Source organism: Populus alba, chromosome 17, assembly GCF_005239225.2.
Source record: "Populus alba chromosome 17, ASM523922v2, whole genome shotgun sequence".
Classification (NCBI taxonomy): Eukaryota; Viridiplantae; Streptophyta; class Magnoliopsida; order Malpighiales; family Salicaceae; genus Populus; species Populus alba.
This window is the reverse complement of record NC_133300.1, coordinates 19,185,497-19,208,477: the sequence shown is the minus strand read 5'-3', so window position 1 is coordinate 19,208,477 and position 22,981 is coordinate 19,185,497. Positions and strand designations below refer to the sequence as shown.

At 37.8% G+C, this 22,981-nt stretch overlaps 2 protein-coding genes and 2 pseudogenes across 2 annotated transcripts; all 4 read left to right on the top strand.

Moving 5' to 3' along the window:
- Window positions 1-1,833: 1,833 nt before the first annotated feature.
- On the top strand, window positions 1,834-5,774 carry LOC140954822 (putative disease resistance protein RGA3). Its single transcript, XM_073405612.1, has one exon. It carries the CDS (start codon window positions 2,262-2,264, stop codon window positions 5,658-5,660), a length of 3,399 nt encoding a protein of 1,132 aa, XP_073261713.1. The 5' UTR covers window positions 1,834-2,261; the 3' UTR covers window positions 5,661-5,774.
- Window positions 5,775-7,937: 2,163 nt separating this feature from the next.
- On the top strand, window positions 7,938-11,784 carry LOC140954847 (putative disease resistance protein RGA3; annotated as a pseudogene).
- A 2,187-nt stretch (window positions 11,785-13,971) lies between these two features.
- Window positions 13,972-19,849, top strand: LOC140954846 (putative disease resistance protein RGA1; annotated as a pseudogene).
- Window positions 19,850-20,852: 1,003 nt separating this feature from the next.
- On the top strand, window positions 20,853-22,619 carry LOC118052518 (putative disease resistance protein RGA4). The gene has a single exon (XM_035063513.2). It carries the CDS (start codon window positions 20,853-20,855, stop codon window positions 22,617-22,619), a length of 1,767 nt encoding a protein of 588 aa, XP_034919404.2.
- Window positions 22,620-22,981: the final 362 nt, after the last annotated feature.

Sequence of the window (22,981 nt, the reverse complement as noted above, 5' to 3'; positions counted from 1 at the left end):
ACCCACCTAAAGGACGTTCTTGACTTTGGGGATTATACAAAAGCAACCCCACCATCTTTAATTCTCAATATTTTATTTCATTTAATTTCTTTATTAAATAATAGTTTTTATTCTTTTTATTGTTATTTTAATTTTTTTTTCTTATTTTATTTTTATTTTTTAATTTAATCTCTAATTATTATTATTTTATTTGGTATTTATACCATATTTTATCCTTTTTGGATGTTGCATTATCACTTTGGATTTTTCTTTCGATGGTACAACAGAGAACAAAGAGAAATTTGAGAGTTTTTTTCTATAAAAATATTTCACAAATTAGCACAGTAGTGGATAAGTACATTAGCATATGAGCAACTAGGCATGTTTTGTGTTTTTCTTGTTGAATTCATTTTCAATGGTATTTAAAGTTTTATAATCAGAATTATTTGAGAAAAGTAATTATTCGTTATAAAAATACATTTTGACTTTTGCATAGATAAATTATTTGAGAAAGCAAAAACTTCAATTGAAAAGAAAAAATCAGGGTGGAATGTTGTCTTCTAATCACAGCCGTGTTCCTTCTGAGAAACTTCAATTGCTTTAGAGCGTGTTTGGTAGTGTAATAGCGGTTGCTTTTCAAATAACTTTTCATGCTAAAATGCATGTCAATGATGTTTTTTCATTTTTTAAAAATCATTTTTAACATCAGTATATCAAAACGATTTAAAAAATACAAACCACATTCAATTTTAGCATAAAAAAATTTTAAAATTTTTAAAAACACGAATTAAACCACGTTCCGAAACATAATCTAATTAATACAGGCATGGCTAGTCAAGTCCACACCGTGGGTTGGCAAGCGCGGGAAGAAGACGTTTAGTAACCAACAAGGAAATTCAGGTTGTCTTCGAATCACATCCATGTTGTTGCTCAGAAACTTCAATGCTTTAATACAGACATTCAGTGTTAGACACCGTAGTTAAAAGACAGCGGCTTTAATATTTTGATAAAATTGAACCTTTCTCTATTCATGTCCAAGATAGACTAATATTTGACTATTCCACGGAGTGAGCAATTATTTGGTCCTTTTGCACTTCTCTTTTCCATAACCAATCTTGTGTTCCTGTTGGAATTTACCCGGGTCACGGTTTGCTTGATTATCTCTAACATTTTTTTTTTAATTTTACTATTTAATATTAAATTGATTAAGTATTATATTTTATAATTTATTTATTCTATTTGTTTACTTAAAGTTATGTCAGTCTCATGACTAAAGTCACAAGTTTGGTAAGTTAACTCAAGTGATTTTTTTATGTTATTTTTTAATTGATTTTTTTTTTCAATTTCATTATTTAAAATTGAATTAATTACAAATTAAGCTTCATTAACTTATTTCAATTTTTTTTATGTTGTTATTTCGGTCACATGATTAAGTTTTTGCAGGTTAACCCGAGTTTACTTGACCTATTTTTTAATTAATTTTTTTTCAATTACATTATTTAATATTGAATTGATTAAGAAATGAGTTTAATGATTTTTTTATTTACTTCTACAAGATTATCAGGTCTTATGATATGAATTGGAGATTTAACATGATAACCTGAATTGATTTAAAAGAATTCAATATATTATTGTTTTGATTTTTTTTTTTTATGAATTTATATTTTTATTTGTCATTTAAATTGTTTGAGAGACCTGTAAAGTTGATTATTAGCTTCTAAGTAATTTAATTTTTTTTGTTAGAAAATATAAAGTGAATGACAGCCAATAAAAACATGATATGTTCAAATCGTTTTCCATTTATAATAGTGTTTAGATAAGTGAATGACCTCATCAACTTTGCTATTAAAAACATAATACGGGCAACCGTGTGATTATGGTTTGGATCGAGGTCGGGACAAGTGCTGGAGTTCATGATCTTGACCACCTAGCTTGTTCGAATAATTCTCTTCCATCGCCTTTTTTTTTTAATGTTTGTTTCGAATAAGTTTATGAGATTAGTTGTGATTATGATGTCATTCTACTGTCATTAAGAATAAATTAACTATGTCCCTTCTCTGAAACTTCAATTGCTTTATTATACTTTTATAGGCATAGCCAAGTCAAGCCTGCACCGTGTGGAGCCTAATCAATATAATCAGAGACTACTGTTTGCCTTTTCCAGTTTTCATCTCATACTGCTCTGTCTTCTCAATATTTACTTGCCATTTCTTGCTCACCTCTCCTGCTTTTAGTTTTCCTTGCACCTTTTCTACCTCTTCTTTTCCATTCCAAAACAAGCCATGGGTGATGCAATTCTTTCTGCTCTCGCGAGTACAATCATGGGGAACTTGAATTCCCTAATTCTTCAAGAGCTTGGACTTGCTGGGGGCCTAGAGACTGAGGTTGAAAATATCAAGCGCACGTTCAGAACCATTCAAGCTGTGCTGCAAGATGCAGAGAAGAAGCAGTGGAAGAGTGATCCTATCAAGGTGTGGCTCAGCGACCTCAAGGATGCAGCTTATGTTGTTGATGATGTACTGGATGAGTTTGCAATTGAAGCTCAGTGGCTTCTGCGGCGAAGAGATCTCAAAAATCGAGTAAGATCCTTCTTTTCTTTTGGTCATAATCCACTAGTTTTTCGACAAAGGATGGCTCATAAATTGAAGAATGTTAGAGAAAAACTAGATGCCATTGCCAAGGAGAGACAAAATTTCCACCTAACAGAGGGGGCTGTGGAGATGGAAGCAGATAGTTTTGTTCAGCGTCAGACTTGGTCTTCGGTGAATGAATCAGAAATTTATGGAAGAGGCGAGGAGAAAGAGGAACTAATCATCAAGCTGCTCACTACTTCAGGTGATCTCCCTATTCATGCTATAAGGGGGATGGGGGGGATGGGTAAAACAACACTTGTTCAACTGGTCTTCAATGAAGCAAGTGTTAAACAGCAATTCAATTTGAGGATCTGGGTGTGTGTATCTACTGATTTCGATCTCAGAAGATTAACAAGAGCCATCATAGAGTCCATTGATGGTGCCTCATGTGATCTTCAAGAATTGGATCCCTTGCAACAACGCCTCCAACAAAAGTTAACTGGAAAGAAGTTTTTGCTTGTATTGGATGATGTGTGGGATGGTTATGGTGATAGGTGGACTAAATTGAAGGAGGTATTAAGGTGTGGGGCTAAAGGTAGTGCTGTCATAGTAACTACGCGTATTGAGATGGTTGCTCTTGCAATGGCAACACATTTTGTCAAGTTCATGGGGAGTTTGTCTAAAGAAGATTCTTGGCAGTTGTTTCAACAGCTTGCATTCGGGATGAGAAGGACAGAGGAGTGGGCACACCTGCAAGCCATTGGAGAATCAATAGTGAAGAAGTGTGGTGGTGTTCCTTTAGCTATAAAGGCACTCGGGAACCTAATGCGGTTAAAAGAAAGTGAAGATCAGTGGAAAGCTGTCGAACAGAGTGAGATTTGGGATCTAAGAGAAGAAGAAAACGAGATCTTACCTGCTTTGAGGTTGAGCTATACTAATCTATCACCACATTTGAAGCAATGCTTTGCGTATTGCGCTATATTTCCAAAAGATCACGTGATGAGTAGGGAGGAGCTGGTTGCTTTGTGGATGGCAAATGGCTTTATTTCTTGCAGAAAAGAAATGGATTTGCATGTCATGGGTATTGAGATATTCAATGAACTAGTGGGAAGGTCATTTCTGCAAGAGGTCGAGGATGATGGATTTGGCAACATAACATGTAAAATGCATGATATTATGCATGATCTTGCACAATCCATTGCAATACAAGAATGCTATATGAGTAAAGAAGGTGATGGGAGGTTGGAAATTCCTGAAACTGTTCGTCATGTAGCTTTTTATAACAAAGAAGTAGCTTCGTCTACTAAAGTTCTCAAGGTCCTATCACTTCGCTCACTTCTTTTGAGGAATGAAGAGTATTGGGATGGATGGGGAAAGATTCCTGGTCGAAAACATCGAGCCTTGAGTTTAAGAAATGTCCAGGCGGAGAAATTGCCGAAGTCAATTCGTGATTTGAAACATCTAAGGTATCTAGATGTATCAGGCTCCGAGTTCAAGACACTGCCTGAAAGCATAACCTCACTCCAAAACCTCCAGACACTAGATCTGAGACGTTGCAGCGAACTCATCCAATTACCAAAAGGTATGAAGCACATGAAAAGTCTTGTCTATCTTGACATCACAGATTGCCGTTCACTTCGATTTATGCCTGCTGGAATGGGGCAATTGATAGGCCTGCGAAAACTTACCCTGTTCATTGTGGGTGGGGAGAATGGTCGTCGCATAAGTGAGCTGGAAAGGCTGAATAATGTTGCTGGTGAATTGAGTATCGCAGATCTTGTGAATGTTAAGAATTTAAAAGATGCCAAAAGTGCCAATTTGAAGTTGAAGACAGCTCTTTTATCACTGACTTTATCTTGGCTTGGTAATGGATATTACCTTTTTGACCCTCGGTCATTTGTGCCACCGCAACAAAGAAAAAGTGTTATTCAGGTAAATAACGAGGAGGTCCTTGAAGGGCTTCAACCTCATTCAAATCTGAAGAAGTTCAGGATAGGGGGATATGAAGGTTCAAGATTTCCTAATTGGATGATGAACTTGAACATGACGCTACCAAATCTGGTAGAGATGGAGCTATCATCAGCATGTGAGCACTGTGAACAACTTCCACCATTGGGGAAACTGCAGTTCCTCAAGAGTCTTGTATTGTGTGGAATGGATGGTGTGAAGAGTTTCGACAGCAATGTGTATGGAGATGGGCAGAATCCATTCCCATCTTTGGAGACGCTGACTTTTAAGCACATGGAGGGATTAGAGCAATGGGCTGCGTGTACATTTCCTCGCCTTCGAGAATTGAAGATATTTTATTGCCCTGCGTTGAACGAAATACCAATTATACCCTCCGTCAAATCGCTGCACATCAAGGGAGGGAATGCTTCGTTGCTGATGTCAGTTAGGAATCTCACTTCTATCACTTCTCTTCATATTGATGGGATCGACAATGTGAGGGAGCTTCCCGATGGGTTTTTGCAAAATCATACCCTCCTTGAAAGCTTATACATTTGGTGTATGCGAGATCTGGAGTCTTTGTCAAATAAGGTATTAGATAACCTTTCTGCTCTTAAAAGCTTGACTATTTTTTATTGCGGGAAACTTGAAAGCTTGCCAGAGGAAGGTCTTCGTAACCTCAATTCCTTGGAGGTTTTAAAGATAGACTCTTGTAGAAGATTAAATTGTCTGCCAATGAATGGGATGTGTGGCTTATCTTCTCTTCGCAAGTTATCTGTTGTATGGTGTGATAAATTGACATCTCTATCTGAGGGAGTGCGACATCTCACTTCTCTCCAGGATTTGTATCTTTTTGGATGTCCTGAGCTGAATTCATTGCCAGAGAGTATCCAACATCTCACTTCTCTCCAATCTCTAAGAATATGGAACTGCGAGGGATTAGCTTCTTTGCCAAATCAGATTGGATATCTCACTTCTCTCCTGTATCTAAGTATATGGAATTGCAAGGGATTAGCTTCTTTGCCAAATCAGATTGGATATCTCACTTCTCTCCAATTTCTAACAATTGAGGGTTGTCCACATTTAAAGAGAAGCTGTGAGAAAGATTTAGGAGAGGACTGGCTTAAGATAGCTCACATTCCTTACATTGATATCAATTAAAATTGATATGCAAAATTTGTAATGAGAATAAAATATTTTTTTTTGTAGTTTTAATTTGTTGTAATTGTTTAAATAATTTTCTCAAATTCATTCTTGTTTTATTCTTCATATAAATGTGTAAAAATGATTGGTTCATTATTTGTTTTTAATTGAAACTTGTTTTACTACTGTAATAAGTTTTTTTCCTTAACACACAATACTTCTCATGAAAAAAAAATCATAAAATTAAGAAAATTAGAGAGATGTAATTTTCAAAACTTCTCATAAAACAGTCAAAGAGGCACCAATTAAGTTTTTTTTGTTACTTCAAAACAAAACTTGTATAAGAAAATCTACTGTTGAGGTTTCTCAACTAAAATATCAATCTCATAAACATCCTTTTAGCCTTTATGAAGAAGTAATTTTTACTTAATTAATTGAAACTAATAATATTTTGCATGTTTTGCCATTCAAGATCGCCGTGGAAAAATATTTGCTCGATTGCTTTTTATTCATTTTATTTTATTTTGATAAAAGCGATCTTCTCAGGTAAAATTTTTTAAACTTAAAATTAAATATACATTGCTCGAACCATAAAAATACACATCGATTTTGTTTTTTCAATAATATTTATATATTAATTTAAATTTTTTTTAAAAATAATTAACTTAATTAATTTCTTATTCATTGCCAGAGAGTATCTAATATCTCACTTCTTTCTGATTTTTATTCATTTTAGGTTGTTCTAATTTGAAGAAAAATTTATAAAAGAACCGAACTAAGATAGCTCACATCAATGACATTAGAATCAACTGAAAAGATATCAAAGATCTTTGGATTGATTGGATGCATCAAAAGTAGAATGATGGGAGCATTGGGGATTGTGAATTATGGGCTGCAGCTCGGTACATTCTGGAGGTACTTGAATACAGAAGATGGTAGAACTATTCCAATTTCTATTGTTTTCTGAAATGTCTATATTTATGTTAACAGAGGATTACTGAGGTTGCTGGAGTTGTGCTTTCATTCGATCCTAAGCCAACTCAGGTCAATTTTTATTTCATCGTACCCTACTGGATGCTGCCAGTGTGCATGTTTTCATTACTTTTATCGTCTGAGCTCTCAGGAAATTGGACTTCTGTTTTGTCAAAAAGATTGGAAAGGAACGGGGGCACACAAAAATTAAAGGTTCAAATTTGGATCGTTGATTGAAGCTTAATTTATTTGCTTCTTTGTTCCACACTTGCTATTTTTTTTTTTATCTTATACTTGAAAATTCTTCACATTTTCAGTGCTATGTCTATGAGAAATGAAGGAGGCTGTGAAGTCATCAAGAAAGCAGTTGAAAAGCTTGGTCTGAGGCATAAAGAACATATTGCAGTCTATGGAGAAAGGGATTGAGCAGAGACTTACCGGACGGCGGCACGAAACAGAGGATATTAGTACTTTCAATTGGGTAAGAGGGAAAAGAAACAATTTCCTTACTGCTTAAGTTCTCTTATTATAAGATGTCTTACATTATTTTCTTTACATCTTGTCCGATTGACAGGGTTTGCTAATCGCAAAGCTTCCATTTGTGTTGGCCGTGACATAGAGAAAGAAGGAAAGGCGTATTATGAGGACATAAGGCCTGCTTCAAACATGGATCTATATGTTGCGACTTCCATGATTGTAGAAACCACCATCCTGTGGAAGCCATGAGAATCTCAAGCAACACCTCAAACAAAATAATGTTGTTAGTAGTTGTACTTACAAGGAACCTGGAAAGATTTTTCAGTAGGATGGATATCTTTCAATTTGTTTCCATTTGTATTTGAGGCTGCTAGGGATGTTATTCCTTTGCTTGCTTGTCTTATGATCGATTCTGCATTTTGTGTTGAATAATGGAATCTTAACTTTAATCACCTTCATGGATATCCAGATTTCCAGTGCCTGGAAATGGTTTAAAAAGATTTTGTTTTGAGGTAATGCAGATCACATCTCTAGCTGTGACTGGATTAAAGAAAGTTACTTTATACACTTGAAATTACTCCATGCTTTTCCCTTGAATCATTAATGATTATTGACCGAGCTCGTACAGGCTATACAAAAAATTTTATAAACAAAAAATATATATATAAGGATTGATAATGTATTTTTTAGTCAAACCGAAATGTAAGACCAAAGGGGAAAAAATAAAAAATTTATTCATTTTTCTTCCTCTTACGTTGAGCACCCTTAAAGTAAAAATGATACTTTAATCTACAATTGTCAAAGAACCTGAAGGCATAATATGATTTAAGAACTCGTATCCATGAACCCATGGTTATAAATTTCAACACTTGATAGTGATTTATATTTTATTCAACACTAGCACGCGGGTTGGCAAGCGCCGGAAGAAGACTTTTACCATGACAAAAAGAAAATTCAAGTTGACGAATGTTGTCTTCGAATCACACTAAAATCAGGGATAAAAATAGATCGATAGCAGAAGTAAATCCCATCACCGAACACTTTCACCCTTTCCAGTTCTCATATTTAGTTGCCATTTCTTGCTCACATCCCCTGCTTTTAGTTATTCTTGCACCTTTTCTACTTCTTCTTCTCGACAATCTATGGCTGATGCAATTCTTTCTGCTCTCGCGAGTACAATCATGGGGAACTTGAGTTCCCCAATTCTTCAAGATCTTGGACTTGCTGGGGGCCTAAGGACCGAGCTTGAAAATTTCAAGCGCACGTTCAGAACCATTCAAGCTGTGCTGCAAGATGCAGAGGAGAAGCAGTGGAAGTGTGAGCCTATCAAGGTGTGGCTCAGCGACCTCAAGGATGCAGCTTATGTTGTTGACGATGTACTGGATGAGTTTGCAATTGAAGCTCAGTGGCTTCTGCAGCGAAGAGATCTCAAAAATCGAGTAAGATCCTTCTTTTCTTTTGGTCATAATCCACTAGTTTTTCGATTGAAAATGGGGCTTAAATTGAAAAATGTGAGAGAAAAACTGGATGCCATTGCCAATGAGAAAAACAAGTTCAATTTAACACCACGAGTTGGGGACACAGCAGCTGATACCTACGATTGGTGGCTTACCAGCTCACTCGTGAATGAATCAGAAATTTATGGAAGAGGCAAGGAGAAAGAAGAACTAGTCAACATCCTGCTCGCAAATTCAGACAACCTCCCTATTTATGCTATATGGGGAATGGGGGGACTCGGGAAAACAACACTTTCTCAAATGGTCTACAATGAAGAAAGGGTTAAACAACATTTCAGTTTGAGGATCTGGGTGTGTGTATCTACTGATTTCGATGTAAGAAGATTAACAAGAGCCATCATAGAGTCCATTGATGGTGCTTCATGTGATATTCAAGAGTTGGATCCCTTGCAACAACGCCTCCAACAAAAGTTAACTGGAAAAAGGTTTTTGCTTGTATTAGATGATGTGTGGGATGATTATGATGATAGGTGGAATAAATTGAAAGAGGTATTAAGGTCTGGAGCTAAAGGTAGTGCTGTGTTAGTAACTACGCGTATTGAGATGGTTGCTCGTAGAATGGCAACAGCTTTTGTCCAGCACATGGGGAGATTGTCTGAAGAAGATTCTTGGCATTTGTTTCAACGGCTTGCATTTTGGATGAGAAGGAAAGAGGAGTGGGCACACCTGGAAGCCATTGGAGTATCAATACTGAAGAAGTGTGGTGGTGTTCCTTTAGCTATAAAGGCACTCGGGAACCTAATGCGGCTAAAAGATAATGAAGATCAGTGGATAGCTGTCAAAGAAAGTGAGATTTGGGATCTAAGAGAAGAAGCAAGCAAGATCTTACCTGCTTTGAGGTTGAGTTACACTAATCTATCACCACATTTGAAGCAATGCTTTGCGTATTGCGCTATATTTCCAAAAGATCACGTGATGAGGAGGGAGGAGCTGGTTGCTTTGTGGATGGCAAATGGCTTTATTTCTTGCAGAAAAGAAATGGATTTGCATGTCATGGGTATTGAGATATTCAATGAACTAGTGGGAAGGTCATTTCTGCAAGAGGTCGAGGATGATGGATTTGGCAACATAACATGTAAAATGCATGATCTTATGCATGATCTTGCACAATCCATTGCAGTACAAGAGTGCTATAACACCGAAGGCCATGGGGAGTTGGAAATTCCTAAAACTGTTCGTCATGTAGCTTTTAACCGCAGACGAGTAGCTTCTCCGGAAGAAAAACTTCCCAATGTCCATTCACTGCGCTCATGTCTTTTGGTGGATTATGATTGGATTCAAAAGCGCTGGGGAAAGAGCCTTAATATGTATTCTTCTAGTCAAAAACATCGAGCCTTGAGTTTAAGAAATGTCCGGGTGAAGAAATTGCCGAAGTCAATTTGTGATTTGAAGCATCTAAGGTATCTAGATGTGTCAGGCTCCTGGATCATAACACTGCCTGAATGTATAACCTCTCTCCAAAACCTCCAGACACTAGATCTGAGAGATTGCAGAGAACTCATCCAATTACCGAAAGGTATGAAGCAGATGAAAAGTCTCGTATATCTTGACATCACGGGTTGCCATTCACTTCGATTTATGCCTTGTGGAATGGGGCAATTGATATGCCTGCGAAAACTTACCTTGTTCATTGTGGGCAAGGAGGATGGTCGTTTCATAGGGGAGCTGGAAAAGCTAAATAATCTTGCTGGTGAATTGAGTATCACAGATCTTCATAATGTTAAGAATTCAACAGATGCCAGAACTGCCAATTTGAAGTTGAAGGCAGCTCTTCTATCATTGACTTTATCATGGCAAGTGAATGGAGCTTACATTATGCGTTCACTACCAAATAATGAGGAGGAGGTCCTTGAAGGGCTCCAGCCTCATTCAAATCTGAAGAAGTTGAGGTTAGTTGGATATGGTGGTTCAAAACTTCCAAATAATTGGATGATGAACTTGAACTTGATGCTACCAAATCTAGTGGAGATGGAGCTAAAGCATGTCATAACTGTGAACAACTTCCACCATTCGGGAAATTGCAGTTCCTCAAGAATCTTAAGTTACATGCAATGGATGGTGTGAAGTGTATTGACAACAATGTGTATGGAGATGAGCAAGATCCATTTCCATCTTTGGAGACGCTGACTTTCGATTCAATGGAGAGATTAGAGCAATGGGCTGCGTGTACTTTTTCTCGCCTTCGAGAATTGAACATAGTTGATTGCCCTGTGTTGAACGAAATACCAACTATAGCCTCTATCAAAAAATTAGATATCCAGGGAGGGAATGTTTCATTGCTGATGTCAGTTCGGAATCTCGTTTCTATCACTTCTCTTCATATTTCATGGATTCCCAACGTGAGGGAGCTTCCCGATGGGTTATTGCAAAATCATACACTCCTTGAGGATTTACGAATTTTTTATCTGCAAAATCTACAATCTTTGTCAAATAAGGTATTAAATAACCTTTCTGCTCTTAAAAGCTTGTCGATTCAGTGGTGTGATGAACTTGAAAGCTTGCCAGAGGAAGGTCTTCGGAACCTCACTTCTCTAGAGGTTTTACACATAGCTGATTGTGGAAGATTAAATTCTTTGCCAATGAATGGGCTGTGTGGCTTATCTTCTCTTCGTCGCTTTTTGATTCAAGGCTGTAATCAATTTGCATCCCTAACTGAGGGAGTGCGACATCTGACAGCACTTGAGTATTTGGGGCTTTATCGATGTCCAGAGCTGAATTCATTGCCGGATAGTATCCAACATCTCACTTCTCTCCTATTTCTAGTGATCTACGATTGTCCAAATTTGGAGAAAAGGTATGAGAAAGAGAGAGGAAAGGACTGGTCTCAGATAGCTCACATCCCTGACATTGAAATCAACTGAAAAGCGATCCAAGAATCCTTGAATGGATTGGACGCATCAACATTGGAATGACGGGGACATTGGGGATTGTAATAGATTACAGCAATTGGACTTTTTGGCATTGCATTTATGGGTATAAAGATTTCATCTTAATTTCCTTCCCCGCGTATTTTCTTTTGGTGAAATTGTTGTTCATGCCTTTTCTTTCTTTACTTAGCCTTGTAAATAACGAGAGCGAGACCAAATGAACCTTGAGTTACCATTACCTTGTACTTGCAATTCTACTTCATACTATCTTTGTTTGTCTTATTTTATAAATCATAAATATCTTCATTATGAGGATCTTCTGGTGTGTTTTTGATAACATTTAGCTAGAGCTCTGAATTCTGATTTTCCTAATTGAGGCATCGACATTGAAATCAGGTTGCTAGAACTCTGAATGCATGTCCTGAGAAGTAGAACACCAAGTAGTCATCTGCCAGACATTCCTCCAGAAGCCACTTCAGGGCATTCTGAAAGTTCTTTGCAGGAACCAATCTTTAATCAGATTCTCCTTTCTGAAAATCCTTTATGGTTTTCATTACCAAAGGAAATGATAGTAATGTCATCGATCAATAGCCATAGAAGGAAAGGAATCGAGTAGGAAATTATACTGATGATGTAATTCTCGTTTTCTCACTAATGAAATACTGGTGAGAACAAGATGTTCTGTTTCCAGAATTGATGTTACTAATCAGCAAAAGTGCAGGCTTCCTTGGTTTAGCGTTAGAGAATGACATGGAAGTGGCCAAAGGAGGGATGGCAATTCAAAGATATTATGGTACTAGACTTTGGATGGTGAGTAGTCAACTGATGACCATTTGCTGTCACCTAATGGAATTACAGGATCCTCTCTGTTATGCATAATCACCCCTGCTAATCTGGCTGTAACATCAGCATGCATAACCTTGATGAAACCTTCAATTATGAGATGAAAACATAAAGATCAGGTAAATGCTCTATGAAAGAAAACAAGATTGACTTGCATTTTTAATTAATCAATGCACTTAAAAGACAGTGCTTAGAACTAGACTAATCAACAAGTCTTGAGCTTGATTCTCCCTGATTTACAAGAAACAATAAAAAAATGCCTTAACAGATGCCAATGGCTCCTCCATTTAGATTTTATAGGTAAACAGTGCTGGTAACATCATGGAAAATCTTTCTAACCTCGTGTCCAACCCTCGTCATCTAATCTGTTTGACAAACACCAGTTGTTACTGCAACAACTGGTGTTAGTCATGGAGCCACTTTTAGCACGCTTCAATTTAGTAGATGCTGTAATAATATTATGAAAATTTGTGGTGGAAATGCTGATTCTGCTGGTTGCTGGATGATGGAAGCTGAAATATATATTTTTATGTGAGGTATTTCAACATATAGGAGGAGTTGCCATGTCTTTCTCTGAAATCTAACCATTGACAGCAACTCATCAAGTTGTGTTTGGAACACTCCAAAAGACACCCCGCCGGCACCATAAAATAAATTTTGTCCAAAGAAAAATTGCGTAGCAACATATGATCTGATGACTCGGAATAATTATAATTAAAATAGTTTAAATATAAATTCAATATTGTCCTAATAGCTTGAAGTTTATTATAGAATTAAACCATAAAAAATGAGGGAGGGAGGTTTCTGGGTGATGGAAGCTGAATTTTTTTTTTATGCGTGTACATGATGAACGAGTTGATTAATTATTCAATTAAGGTTTGATTTTAATTGATCCTCTACGATTTGCAAATTTGTCAACTAGCCACATTTATTTTAAGTTTTCTTTCAATATTTATCTAGCATTTTATATTTGGCATTTGTTTTTCCAATTTCACACTCAATTTTTTTAAAAATTTAATTTTTAAAGACATTTCATTTGTATTTTTATTAAAATCATATATATATATATATTTTATAAAAACAACATTATTTTATAAAAAAATTAAACAGTTTTCCCTTATGCAAGTTATGATTGAGAAATAAAAATAATTTAGGAATAAAATTGGTAAAAAAATAGTTGATGATTTTTTTTTTTGTCAAGTTATATTCATTTGAGTTATTTTTATACTTGTAAAATCGATTATATCACATCATGTAAATATCTATATATAATTTTTTAGAAAATAAATTAAGTGAATGATCTCGTCAACTTTGCTATTAAAAACATAATAGGTTCGAATCATTTTCCATTTATAATAGTGTATAGATAAGTGAATGACCTCATCAACTTTGCTATTAAAAACATAATACGGGCAACCATGTGATTATGGTTTGGATCGAGGTCGGGACAAGTGCTGGAGTTCATGATCTTGACCACCTAGCTTGTTTGAATAATTCTCTTCTATCACCATTTTTTTTAATGTTTGTTTTGAATAAGTTATTGAGATTAGTTGTGATTATTATGTCATTCTACTGTCATTAAGAATAAATTAGTTCTAACGGAGGGTTAAAACACATATATCAAAAACTTTTTGCACTGTGTCTAGCAAATGGAGAATTCACAGCCTAAAGAGTTAATCACGTTTACAAATATAGGAAGGATTCTCAGTTGGTCCAGGTTTAAAACAGGAAAAGGCATGCAATGTTTAATGGAATTGACCGATAAAATTCAATCCACTCAAGATGATAAGGAAATGGGTGGAAAACATATATAAAACTATATATTAGAATAGCATACATAACCAACAAGCAAATTCAAGTGGACAAATGCTGCTTGAAATCACAGCCATGTTCCTTCTCTGAAACTTCAATTGCTTTATTATACTATTATAGGCATAGCCAAGTCAAGCCTGCACCGCGTGGAGCCTAATCAATACAATCAGAGACTGCTGTTTGCCTTTTCCATTTTGCATCTCATACTGCTCTGTCTTCTCAATATTTACTTGCCATTTCTTGCTCACCTCCACTGCTTTTAGTTTTCCTTGCACCTTTTCTACCTCTTCTTTTCCATTCCAAAACAAGCTATGGCTGATGCAATTCTTTCTGCTCTCGCGAGTACAATCGTGGGGAACTTGGATTCCTTATTTCTTCAAGAGCATGGACTTGCTGGGGGCCTAGAGACTGAGCTTGAAAATCTCAAGCGCACGTTCAGAACCATTCAAGCTGTGCTGCAAGATGCAGAGGAGAAGCAGTGGAAGAGTGAGCCTATCAAGGTGTGGCTCAGCGACCTCAAGGATGCAGCTTATGTTGTTGATGATGTACTGGATGAGTTTGCAATTGAAGCTCAGTGGCTTCTGCAGCGAAGAGATCTCAAAAATAGAGTAACATCCTTCTTTTCTTTTGGTCATAATCCACTAGTTTTTCGACAAAGGATGGCTCATAAATTGAAGAATGTTAGAGAAAAACTAGATGCCATTGCCAAGGAGAGACAAAGTTTCCACCTAACAGAGGGGGTTGTGGAGATGGAAACAAATAGTTCTGTTCAGCGTCAGACTTGGTCTTCGGTGAATGAATCAGAAATTTATGGAAGAGGCAAGGAGAAAGAAGAACTAGTCAACATCCTGCTCTCTAATGCAGACAATCTCCCTATTTATGCTACATGGGGAATGGGCGGACTAGGAAAAACAACACTTGTTCAACTGGTCTTCAATGAAGCAAGTGTTAAACAGCAATTCGGTACTTTGAGGATCTGGGTGTGTGTATCTACTGATTTCGATCTCAGAAGATTAACAAGAGCCATCATAGAGTCCATTGATGGTGCCTCTTGTGATCTTCAAGAATTGGATCCCTTGCAACGATGCCTCCAACAGAAGTTAACTGGAAAGAAGTTTTTGCTTGTATTGGATGATGTGTGGGATGGTTATGGTGATAGGTGGACTAAATTGAAGGAGGTATTAAGGTGTGGGGCTAAAGGTAGTGTTGTCATAGTAACTACGCGTATTGAGATGGTTGCTCATGCAATGGCAAGACCTTTTGTCAAGCTCATGGGGAGATTGTCTGAAGAAGATTCTTGGCAGTTGTTTCAACAGCTTGCATTCGGGATGAGAAGGAAAGAGGAGCGGGCACGCCTGGAAGCCATTGGAGTATCAATAGTGAAGAAGTGTGGTGGTGTTCCTCTAGCTATAAAGTCACTAGGGAACCTAATGCGGTTAAAAGAAAGTGAAGATCAGTGGATAGCTGTCAAAGAGAGTGAGATTTGGGATCTAAGAGAAGAAGAAAACGAGATCTTACCTGCTTTGAGGTTGAGCTATACTAATCTATCACCACATTTGAAGCAATGCTTTGCGTATTGCGCTATATTTCCAAAAGATCACGTGATGAGGAGGGAGGAGTTGGTTGCTTTGTGGATGGCAAATGGTTTTATTTCTTGCAAAAAAGAAATGGATTTGCACGTCATGGGCATTGAGATATTCAATGAACTAGTGGGAAGGTCGTATCTGCAAGAGGTCGAGGATGATGGATTTGGCAACATAACATGTAAAATGCATGATCTTATGCATGATCTTGCTCAATCCATTGCAGTACAAGAATGCTATAACACCGAAGGCCATGAGGAGTTCGAAATTCCTAAAACTGTTCGTCATGTTGCTTTTTATAACAAATCAGTAGCTTCGTCTACTAAAGTTCTAAAGGTCCTATCACTTCGCTCACTTCTTTTGAGGAATGAAGAGTATTGGTATGGATGGGGAAAGATTCCTGGTCGAAAACATCGAGCCTTGAGTTTAAGAAATATGTTGAAGGAGAAATTGCCGAAGTCAATTTGTGATTTGAAACATCTAAGGTATCTAGATGTATCAGGCTCCAGGATCAAAACACTGCCTGAAAGTACAGCCTCTCTCCAAAACCTCCAGACACTAGATCTGAGAGATTGCACTAATCTCATCCATTTACCAAAAGGTATGAAGCACATGAAAAGTCTTGTCTATCTTGACATAACAGATTGCCGTTCACTTCAATTTATGCCTGCTGGAATGGGGCAATTGATATGCCTGCGAAAACTTACTTTGTTCATTGTGGGTGGGGAGAATGGTCGTCGCATAAATGAGCTGGAAGGGCTGAATAATCTTGCTGGTGAATTGAGTATCGCAGATCTTGTGAATGTTAAGAATTTAAAAGATGCCAAAAGTGCCAATTTGAAGTTGAAGACAGCTCTTTTATCACTGACTTTATCTTGGCATGGTAATGGATATTACCTTTTTAACAGTCAGTCATTTGTGCCACGGCAACAAAGAAAGAGTATTATTCAGGTAAATAACGAGGAGGTCCTTGAAGGGCTTCAACCTCATTCAAATTTGAAGAAGTTGAGGATATGGGGATATTGAGGTTCAAGATTTTCAAATTAGATGATGAACATGATGCTACCAAATCTGGTAGAGATGGAGCTATCAGCATGTGACCACTGTGAACAACTTCCACCATTGGGGAAACTGCAGTTCCTCAAGAGTCTTGTATTGCGTGGAATGGATGGTGTGAAGAGTTTCGACAGCAATGTGTATGGAGATGGGCAGAATCCATTCCCATCTTTGGAGACGCTGGCTTTTGAGTCCATGAAGGGATTAGAGCAATGGGCTACGTGCACTTTTCCTCGCCTTCAATATTTGAAAATAGTCGGTTGCCCTGTGTTGAACAAAATACCAATTATGTTGGAATATTGCCAATTATGTTGACATTGTCAAAGAAGGAGGCTTGTTGGTGGCAACCACCAACCTTGACTTTGGTAGCCACCATTGTTGAAGAAGAGAAGAAGTTGGCAGCCACCTTTGTTGAAGAAGAGATGAGTTTGGCAGCCACCATTGATGACAAAGGAGCAAGAGGAGCTGCCATTGATGCCTATAAAAGAGGCATGATCTTAGAGAGCAAAGTGTGAGAGTTGTGAGACATGTAGAGAGAAGAAGAGAGAAAGAAAGAGAAGGGCTGCCATCAGCAGCCCTGCTGCCTTAAGCAGCTGCTGCCCCATGTAGCAATGAGAGATGGGAGTTGAGTGAATGTGATCCTCCTCCATGTGTTGTATTCTTTCTCTATCTCTAAATATATGGACTCTCTCCCGTGGATGTAGGCGATTTGCCGAACCACGTTAAATATTGTGTCTCAGTGTGCTTACCCCTCCGATGAGCAATGATCAGTACATCACCGGTCCCGGATTCCGCCCCTATCAAATGGTATCAGAGCTTTTTGGTTTAAAGTGGTGTTTGATCTTTGCTCAAAAATGAAAGTTGTCAAAATGGTGTTTTGACCATCCCACCGTGTAGAGGAGGACGATACGAAGCCACTGGTGAAAACGGCGTCAAAATCGGACGTCGGACATGGCCGCACTCTCCATCACTCTCCGGCAAGGCGTCTACCCACGCGCGCCAACGCGTCTTCTTCACCCGGATGAGTTGACCCGATCCATGTGAACAGTAGACATGAACAGTGACGTATCATGAACAGTACCATGCAAAGGATGACGTCATCATGATGCAAGGATGACATCACATACACAGTCAGCAAGTCAATTGACTAGTCAACTAACATGTCAGCATAGCGGGACCCACCTGCCATGTCATCGGCCGCGAGCCGAGCTGAGTTGGAGCCGAGCCGAGCCGAGGGATAGGATCCAGTGTAGCTGATCCTATGTGCAACCGGATCTGAGATTGAATCTGAGCCGTTGATCAGGCAAGAATTGTTTTGATCAAAGCTTAGCCGTCTGATGTGCGATTTGGATGATTCAAGACATGTTTCCAGCTAATTTGATCATTCCGGATGCAATTGTATGGTCCGATCGTTGAGATTTGAGACCGAAAAGGACAGTGGTGAATTATTAAAGAGAGATTGCTCGATCAGGAGGCATCTGAAGGTCTTGATGGTGGTCGATGGAGATGAAGAAGAAGAAGGTGCACATGTTTACCCAATTATATGTGCCAAACTATGAGCCATGATAGGAGCTCTAGTTTAGACCGTCGCATAACGACAAACGGAGACACCTTAGAGAAGGTGTGAGAGCCATGAAAGGAGCTCATTTCAGAACGCTCCAGAGAGCGTGTGCTGAAGAAGCAAGATGACAATTGCCCACATAAATGGCAAAGGGGGTGATTGTTGGAATATTGTCAATTATGTTGACATTGTCAAAGAAGGAGGCTTGTTGGTGGCAACCACCAACCTTGACTTTGGTAGCCACCATTGTTGAAGAAGAGAAGAAGTTGGCAGCCACCTTTGTTGAAGAAGAGATGAGTTTGGCAGCCACCATTGATGACAAAGGAGCAAGAGGAGCTGCCATTGATGCCTATAAAAGAGGCATGATCTTAGAGAGCAAAGTGTGAGAGTTGTGAGACATGTAGAGAGAAGAAGAGAGAAAGAAAGAGAAGGGCTGCCATCAGCAGCCCTGCTGCCTTAAGCAGCTGCTGCCCCATGTAGCAATGAGAGATGGGAGTTGAGTGAATGTGATCCTCCTCCATGTGTTGTATTCTTTCTCTATCTCTAAATATATGGACTCTCTCCCGTGGATGTAGGCGATTTGCCGAACCACGTTAAATATTGTGTCTCAGTGTGCTTACCCCTCCGATGAGCAATGATCAGTACATCACCGGTCCCGGATTCCGCCCCTTCAAATTATACCCTCTGTCAAAACAGTACACATCGGTGGAGGTAATTTTTCATTATTGAGGTCAGTTAGGAAACTCACTTCTATCACCTCCCTTGGTATAGGATGGATTCACGCTATGAGGGAGCTTCCCGATGGGTTTTTGCAAAATCATACCCTCCTTGAAAGCTTAGAAATTTGGGTGATGCAAGATTTGGAGTCTTTGTCAAATAGGGTATTAGATAACCTTTCTGCTCTTAAAAGCTTGAGGATTTTTGAATGCGAGAAACTTGAAAGCTTGCCAGAGGAAGGTCTTCGTAACCTCAATTCCTTGGAGCTTTTAAGCATAAAGTATTGTGGAAGATTAAATTGTCTGCCAATAAATGGGATGTGTGGCTTATCTTCTCTTCGCGAGTTATCTATTGGAAGTTGTGATAAATTCACATCTCTATCAGAGGGAGTGCGGCATCTGACGGCACTTGAGGATTTGAAGCTTGAAGGATGTCCAGAGCTGAATTCATTGCCAGAGAGTATCCAACATCTCACTTCACTCCAATCTCTAAGAATATGGAACTGCGAGGGATTAGCTTCTTTGCCAAATCAGATTGGATATCTCACTTCCCTCCAATCTCTATACATTCGGGGTTGTCCAAATTTAAAGAAAAGGTGTGAGAAAGATTTAGGCGAGGACTGGCCTAAGATAGCTCACATTCCTAGCATTGACATTAGATGAGAATAAATTTTATTTTTTTAGTTTTAATTTGTTGTAATTTTTTAAATAACTTTATCAAATTCATTATTGTTATATTTTTCATATAAATGTGTAAAAATAATTGATTCATGATTATTATGGGGACATTGGAGATTGTGATAGATTATTGTATAGAGATTAGACTTTTTGGCATCGCATTTATGGGTATAAAGATTTTATTGTAATTTCCTTCCTCACATATTTTCTTTTGGTGAAATTGCTATTAGCTAAAGATTACATGAACCACGCTACGCAAACTGGAAAAAAAAATCTTGGCATTCAAAAAAAAAGTCATGAGACAGCAAACATATTTAAAAAAACAAGAAAATGTTGGGATCTGGATCATCTACTCGGCTAGGCTAGATCAAATAAGTTTCTCCTATCTCACAACATCTTATGCACCAAACAAAGAAATCCAAATAGTGACCATTTAAAAAAAAATAACATCAATAAAAAAATAACAAAAATACATTTTAATCTAACAGGTGTCATAAAAGAATTGAGAATCCAAGGGGAAGAAATGATCTAAGCAAACCCCAAGTGCGCTTCTCGACATGCAACGCATGTATAGATAATGATAAGTTTTTTAAAAATCTTTTAAAAAATAAAAAATAGAATACAAAGCGTATAAACAGAAAAAAAAAATATTGTGTGATCTTTCTAACACTCTTGAATGGGCAATTTTCATTATCTCCTCTTGATGTGCCACCTAAAACATGTATAGTGGTTTAACATGATGACCCGTGAACAAAATGCACCAACAATAATTTTTATTTAAATATTATTTTTTTAAATATCAAACTGCCCCTGTTTTAACCCATAATTACAAAATAACTGAAGTAAAAAGACAAATATGCCCTTTCACCCTCGTTTAAAAAAACTTGATTAAGAGGTAATTAAGTAAATAAATTGTGCATTTGAAAAGTAGAAAAGGACCCGCCCTTGTCTTGACCCAATGATTACCAAAAGACCAAAAAAGAAAATTACGAGTAACCTTAAGAACACAGTTAAAATATATTTGTTTTAAAGGGCAACAAAGTTAATTCATTATGTTTTTTAAATTAAAAAATTAAAATTACCCCTCAATTGAAGCCATTTTTATTGTTTCAACGGCTTGCATTTTGGATGAGAAGGAAAGAGGAGTGGGCACACCTGGAAGCCATTGGAGTATCAATAGTGAAGAAGTGTGGTGGTGTTCCTTTAGCTATAAAGGCACTCGGGAACCTAATGCGGCTAAAAGATAATGAAGATCAGTGGATAGCTGTCAAAGAAAGTGAGATTTGGGATCTAAGAGAAGAAGCAAGCAAGATCTTACCTGCTTTGAGGTTGAGTTACACTAATCTATCACCACATTTGAAGCAATGCTTTGCGTATTGCGCTATATTTCCAAAAGATCACGTGATGAGGAGGGACGAGCTGGTTGCTTTGTGGATGGCAAATGGCTTTATTTCTTGCAGAAAAGAAATGGATTTGCATGTCATGGGTATTGAGATATTCAATGAACTAGTGGGAAGGTCATTTCTGCAAGAGGTTGAGGATGATGGATTTGGCAACATAACATGTAAAATGCATGATCTTATGCATGATCTTGCACAATCCATAGCAGTACAAGAATGCTATAACACCGAAGGCCATGAGGAGTTGGAAATTCCTAAAACTGTTCGTCATGTAGCTTTTAACCACAGACGAGTAGATTCTCCGGAAGAAAAACTTCCCAATGTCCATTCACTACGCTCATGTCTTTTGGTGGATTATGATTGGATTCAAAAGCGCTGGGGAAAGAGCCTTAATATGTATTCTTCTAGTCAAAAACATCGAGCCTTGAGTTTAAGAAATGTCCGGGTGAAGAAATTGCCGAAGTCAATTTGTGATTTGAAACATCTAAGGTATCTAGATGTGTCAGGCTCCTGGATCATATCACTGCCTGAATGTATAACCTCTCTCCAAAACCTCCAGACACTAGATCTGAGAGATTGCAGAGAACTCATCCAATTACCGAAAGGTATGAAGCAGATGAAAAGTCTCGTATATCTTGACATCACGGGTTGCCATTCACTTCGATTTATGCCTTGTGGAATGGGGCAATTGATATGCCTGCGAAAACTTACCTTGTTCATTGTGGGCAAGGAGGATGGTCGTTTCATAGGGGAGCTGGAAAAGCTAAATAATCTTGCTGGTGAATTGAGTATCACAGATCTTGATAATGTTAAGAATTCAACAGATGCCAGAACTGCCAATTTGAAGTTGAAGGCATCTCTTCTATCATTGACTTTATCATGGCAAGTGAATGGAGCTTACATTATGCGTTCCCTACCAAATAATGAGGAGGAGGTCCTTGAAGGGCTCCAGCCTCATTCAAATCTGAAGAAGTTGAGGTTAGTTGGATATGGTGGTTCAAAACTTCCAAATAATTGGATGATGAACTTGAACTTGATGCTACCAAATCTAGTGGAGATGGAGCTAAAAGCATGTCATAACTGTGAACAACTTCCACCATTCGGGAAATTGCAGTTCCTCAAGAATCTTAAGTTACATGCAATGGATGGTGTGAAGTGTATTGACAACAATGTGTATGGAGATGAGCAAGATCCATTTCCATCTTTGGAGACGCTGACTTTCGATTCAATGGAGAGATTAGAGCAATGGGCTGCGTGTACTTTTTCTCGCCTTCGAGAATTGAACATAGTTGATTGCCCTGTGTTGAACGAAATACCAACTATAGCCTCTATCAAAAAATTAGATATCCAGGGAGGGAATGTTTCATTGCTGATGTCAGTTCGGAATCTCGTTTCTATCACTTCTCTTCATATTTCATGGATTCCCAACGTGAGGGAGCTTCCCGATGGGTTATTGCAAAATCATACACTCCTTGAGGATTTACGAATTTTTTAACCGCAAAATCTACAATCTTTATCAAATAAGGTATTAGATAACCTTTCTGCTCTTAAAAGCTTATCGATGTCCAGAGCTGAATTCATTGCCGGATAGTATCCAATATCTCACTTCTCTCATATCTCTAGTGATCTACGATTGTCCATATTTGGAGAAAAGGTATGAGAAAGAGAGAGGAAAGGACTGGTCTAAGATAGCTCACATCCCTGACATTGAAATCAACTGAAAAGCGATCCAAGAATCCTTGAATGGATTGGACGCATCAACATTGGAATGACGGTGACATTGGGGATTGTAATAGATCACAGCAATTGGACTTTTTGGCATTGCATTTATGGGTATAAGGATTTCATCGTAATTTC

Bases quoted from the DNA above. Each gene is read 5' to 3' on its own strand.
- LOC140954822 (XM_073405612.1), top strand. From the start codon at position 2,262: ATGGGTGATGCAATTCTTTCTGCTCTCGCGAGTACAATCATGGGGAAC.
- LOC118052518 (XM_035063513.2), top strand. From the start codon at position 20,853: ATGAGAAGGAAAGAGGAGTGGGCACACCTGGAAGCCATTGGAGTATCA.